The 5,316-nt window shown below is 33.0% G+C and overlaps 1 protein-coding gene across 5 annotated transcripts in view; it reads right to left on the reverse strand.

Annotated features, from left to right (window-relative positions):
- Positions 1 to 4,974, reverse strand: part of LOC119644245 (RNA-binding protein 1-like) — a 6,949-nt gene extending 1,975 nt beyond the window's left edge. For 2 of the 5 annotated variants that reach the window (XR_005248486.1, XR_005248485.1), the window contains exons 1-4: positions 4,809 to 4,971; positions 4,366 to 4,587; positions 4,150 to 4,290; positions 51 to 250 (exon numbers count right to left, since the gene is read on the reverse strand). Coding sequence is in view for 3 of the 5 variants with exons in the window: in XM_038043777.1 (XP_037899705.1) it covers positions 2,935 to 3,460; positions 4,150 to 4,290; positions 4,366 to 4,574 (876 nt within the window). In the remaining 2 variants the exon portion in view is untranslated. Of the gene's footprint in view, positions 1 to 50; positions 251 to 1,543; positions 3,461 to 4,149; positions 4,291 to 4,365; positions 4,588 to 4,645; positions 4,750 to 4,808 lie in introns of those variants that run through there. The other 3 variants (XM_038043777.1, XM_038043778.1, XM_038043779.1) reach the window with 3 other exon arrangements.
- Between the last annotated feature and the right edge of the window lie 342 nt (positions 4,975 to 5,316).

Genomic DNA, 5,316 nt, shown 5'->3' on the forward strand with positions numbered 1-5,316 from the left:
TTTTTTTTTTTTTTTTTTTTTTTTTTTTTTTTTTCTTATGTATAACATACCATCGCATAGACAGAGAAACCCATAAGGTTGTTGACTGAAAAAAAGAACCTGAGGAAGGGACGCATGAAGAATATCGATGACCGGACCGTTTGCTTGATGGTGTGTGTGATGAATTGACGACAGTTGAAGACTCTTTAAAGGTGTTGAGCTGACGGATTGCGTTGCTCAAGCTGAATCTTTTTTGGATTGATGATGAACGCTATAAATTAACAGCAGGAGAAACTTTCACTTTGCTTTTAAAGCCGTTCTCTTTTTTTTAAAGATGTTTATCAGTTGAAGAGCTAAGCAGTTTTTTTCTTTTCTTTTATATATGTCAAAGTCAGTCCCAAAACAATTTCTACCTAACCCATTAGAAATTGAAAGTAAGACGACGAATCAGGGGCATTATTAATTAATCTCTTACGAAAAATGTTAAACATCAAGTCTCTCTTACGCAAAATGATACCAATTTATTTCCTCATAGTTTCATAGACAACGAAGCTTCGCAACGAAAATTTTACGCGCTCATAAACTCCGAACTTCGAAATGTCAATCAAAGAAATATTCAAAAGTATTAAAAGAAAAAGAAAAAAGAGGATATATGTCGATAGATAGTAATCGTAAGTAATGCAGGTTAAAAATGTTAAATGCAACAAAGTCAAACAAAACCTTGAAATTTGTTTTGCTGATAGTAATAATAAAATTCGCAAAGTCAGTTAAAAACCGAAGAACCAAAGAATAATTAACAAAATGATGTAGTAAGCAATTCGTATTCAGATGTAATTTCATTCATTATTTTTCGTATGTGTTTTACGTACATTTCTCCTCCGTATTATAACTTATTTGAGGAGGAGCTTCTATTGGAAAGATCGTTCTGTTACCACAACAACATACACTACCCACCACCGCAGATTAGGTTGGTTTTCTCATTCCGATTACAACCCGTAAGAAATTCGCATCAAAGGACCGACAAGGTAAATATGTACTTAAATAGCGTGACACATTTTTGCCGACTACTTTCACTGAAATGCAACTTCCACAAAAATTGGAAAATTAAATTAAGACTTAATATGCATGTCCTTTTGTGGCGAAAATCGAATACAAATGCAAATACATGGCGGGTCAAGAATGCAAAAAAAAAAAAAAAAAAAAAAAAATATTTTAACCTGTATCGATGGATAAATCGAGAGGCCTTTAGTTAAAATATGGCGACTTTTACGTACTCGCTTCAAGAGACTTATAGCCAAAATTCGCCCTGATTGCGAATCTTTTTTTTTCTTACTTTTCCTTAAAATTTGTGCAACGATATGTACTTTAAATTGGATTACGTCTATCCTGATCTAACAATATAATATTTAACAACTCAGTCGTTAAGTATCTGCAAGTGCATATGTTATATTTAGATTGAATTATACCATCTTTGAGATGAATTTTGCATTTGTAGACGGAAGGCAACTGAACTACTATTCGATTTGTGTATAATAAATATGCTTTAACACTCCTCTTATATGACGCAAAAATAGTCATATACGGACGTATCAAGTCTTAGTATAATTTTGCATAAAAATATCTTCTTCACCACCCCAACATCCACCAAATACCTCGAACCTTTTTATGCACTTCCCCTGTGTTCGCAGTATAATTAATTCATTTTCGTATTTGCAATACATTTTACAGAAGCAAGTAAACGAAATGCGTCGAAAATAGCAATTTACAAATTTTCTCTTTCTCTTTCGGTATTCAAAACATTGATAAATTTAATATACATTGGGAATATTATAGCGATGACGTATGGTTAACAACTTTTAAGCAATATACAACATTCCATATATTTGACATTAGTAGAAATGTCGGTACGGAGTCAGTGCAATAAGTAAGCTTAACTAAAAGTTAAAAATTAAATTACCGAACTCGAGAATGGTTTAAATAGTTTTAAGTATATGTAGCTAAACCGAGAATTCCGTTCTAAAATTGCTGTAAACACACACACAGGAGGATATCACTTAAAAAACCTTTATTATCTCTTTTTAAATACATTTTTTAATCACTTTTCTCGATGCAATTCAGTTCTCTATTCAATGATAAAACTTGCAGAGATAAAAAAGAAGATAAACAAATTAGTGATTCAAACAAATAAGAGGGCCTTATGTTCGCTATTATATTAAATATAATAACAGCATGCATCTTTGCATATGCTTTGGTATTATTTTCAATTGGAATATTTTCATTAAAAATCTCAAAGTTCCATGTAATTGTGGAGAAAACGCTCTGAAAACTGTGGATATTAAAAATACCTCAAAAATTATATATATATATGGGCTTGTTACAATATTATGCAATGTAAACGCATTTCGAAATCTTCGTTTCAAGCCTTCTTCTAATACTGTGCGCGAAAGGCAGAGTCAGCTATTATCGTTCTATAAACGTGATATTTGAAATTAGCAAAAATGCTAAACTAACGCCACACAAGTGAAATAGATCGGTGAAGAGCAAAGAAATGTGAAATTACTTTCGCGTTGGGAAGGACAGCGTACACTTTGAGACAGCAATAGCAGCGATTATCAAGGCGACCACAGTGGCGAAAGCTCATTGAAAAATCCTAATTTGTCTGCTAAGTGAACAATGAAAAAGGACTTTCAAAAGTTATTCCAAGGTCAAAACTTAAGGGATAATCGTCGTTGTTGTCGCCGTTGATGTCAAAAACTAACAACTGCAATTGAGGTTTCTTAGGTGTTGGTGGTAACAGTGATTGTGATGTGAGATAGTGACAGTGGTGTTGGTGTTTTTCTTTTTTCTATGATAATGCTGGCTTTCTCCACGATGACAACAACAACTTGTCTGATAGCAATTGTTTTAATGTCATTTGTCTATTGTCAAAAAAAAAAATAAGTTAAGAACTTTCTATCAAGTTATTGGAAGTGTTAAAAAGTGTCGTTGTTTCAGGATGATCAATAAATGTTGCTGAATGATTTTAGTTGGTTTAGTGTTAATATGGTGCTGGTGGTGGTGTTGGTAGTGGATGTTAAGATTGTAGCAATTATATCTGATATCTAGTTGCTGTTTTTGTTGTTCTTGTTGCTGTTGTTGTTCTTGTTGTTGTTGTTCTTGTAGATGAAGATGATGACTAATAAGCTTTAGAATTCTAAGTAGAAAGATGTTATTAATCAAGTTATTGAAGCAGCAATTGTTGCTAAACGTTGCTGTAGTCTTATGGTTGTTGTTGTTGTTGATGTTGCATATTGAGGTTGTGGTGATGGAGATTGTGGTGGACAAGGTTCTAATATTGTAGTGATACGTGAAGATGTACTTGTAGTAATAGTTGTTGTTGTTGTTGTTGAAGTTGTTGGTTTTGTTGTAGGAAGAGGAAGTTGTAGTAGAAGTACTTGAAGTACGAGTAGAACTAGTAGTAGTAGCAGAAGTTGTCTTTATCCTGCAAAATGAGGAGCGTAAACCACATTTAAAATAATAATAAAACACAAATTAATAACAACTTAATAATTTTTGTTTCTCTAACGCATACTAGAATGAAAAAAAATATATGTGGTGTCCTTTTATTCCTATTTTCTTTAGCTCCCTAGCACAACTCACACATAATTAATCAGAAAATATCAAGAAAAAAAACACAGTGAACACAGTATGAATCGAAAATTTATATGATAAAAAGTTGGGTTAAATAAATGAATTGCTAGTTAACAAACATACATATAAAAATGAGGTATTAAATGTATATACTCGGATGTAAAAATGATCTTCGTTAGCGGAATTTTCATTTAATTCGCTGAAGAAATAAGTGCAAACAAAATTTTTATATCAAAAGATATTCCTTGCATTTGTAGAGCTGCGAGGGCTCAATTGCATATCAATTGAATTTATTCCACAAATGTGTTAAGAAAAATATCTCCAAATGTCCGCATATTCCGCCGTTAAATCTACTAATTTAATGAATCTAAATAAAACCTTGGTAGGTAATGCGTCCAATATATTCCGCTTGCGGGCATTTAATAATTTTTTTTTTTTTTACATATTACATAAATAAATATTTTATTTACATGGTGTTTATAAAAATAAAACGAAGACCAAACAAAAAATCAAAATTTATGTAGTGTCAATAGAACTTACCTGTAGCGACCGCCACCGCCGCGGCCTCCGCTGCTGGTTTCACCACCGCCTCTACCACCCCCACTGCCGCCTCGGCGTCTATTGTCTCGGCGAGATCGGCCTGAGGACATTTCTACACGTATGCGTGTACCGCAACAGCGCCTAATTTAATGAACAAATGAAGAAATAGTTTATCGATTTTTCGCAAAGTCGTCTGTACAGTCTTCTACAACTTACGTTCCATCTAATCCTCTGGTAGCGTCCTCGGCGTCCCGTCTATCATCAAATTCAACGAAAGCAAAACCAGGAGGATTCCGTGCCACCCAAACATTCCGTAAAGGTCCGTATTTACTAAAAGCATTTTCTATTTCATACTTTGAAGCTGACGAACCCAAATTGCCAACGTATACTTTGCAAGCCAAATCCCATTCACGATAGCGTGGCATGTCTGCTATTTATCTATAAGAAAAAGTAGGAAAAGAGAATCACGGTATACCAGATTGTACAATGCGTTTACTTCATTGCATACGGTAGAGCCTCATTATCACTTTTTTATACAAGATACAAAATGCGTATACAGAAAAGAAAATGGCCGCCCGCTTGTATACGAACAAGGTTTTTTTTTGGATAGAAGTTTTGCATAACACCATAATATATCATTTCAACTATTTAATACTTACGCTAATGTGTTAAAAAGTGTAAAATTTATTTATACAAAAAATTGCTTTTGATATTGTACTTTCTTGCACTATTTCGTTATATTTATAATAACTTTTACAGATCCTACACTTAATACGCCTTTTCACGAGCAAGTCACTTTTCACAATGGCAGATCCGAATTAAACAGTGTTGATAAATAAAAGTTTATCAAGCATATACGAAAGCTTGATATTCTAAGACTTTTTTATTAATAACTTTACAAAACTATCATTCTCTCAAACCGAAATGGAGAAAGCTGGATAGATGGAACAAATATCTTCCCTTGCCTGATAATTTATTAAAATGAAGTACACTTCGTTGAATTTTTTCGAAAGTATAATGAGAGAAATAGGGCAATGCAATTTTTGTGTTACGTAGACTACACTTTAATAACGACGAAAGTTTATTACAATTAGCTTAGAATTTAATGTTGGCTCTGCAAATAGCAGAGAATTTAGCTACTGTTTTGCCTTTCAACAGAGTTTCTTA

The sequence above is a fragment of the Glossina fuscipes genome, unplaced genomic scaffold (assembly GCF_014805625.2).
Source record: "Glossina fuscipes isolate IAEA_lab_2018 unplaced genomic scaffold, Yale_Gfus_2 102097, whole genome shotgun sequence".
In the NCBI taxonomy this organism is placed as follows: domain Eukaryota; kingdom Metazoa; phylum Arthropoda; class Insecta; order Diptera; family Glossinidae; genus Glossina; species Glossina fuscipes.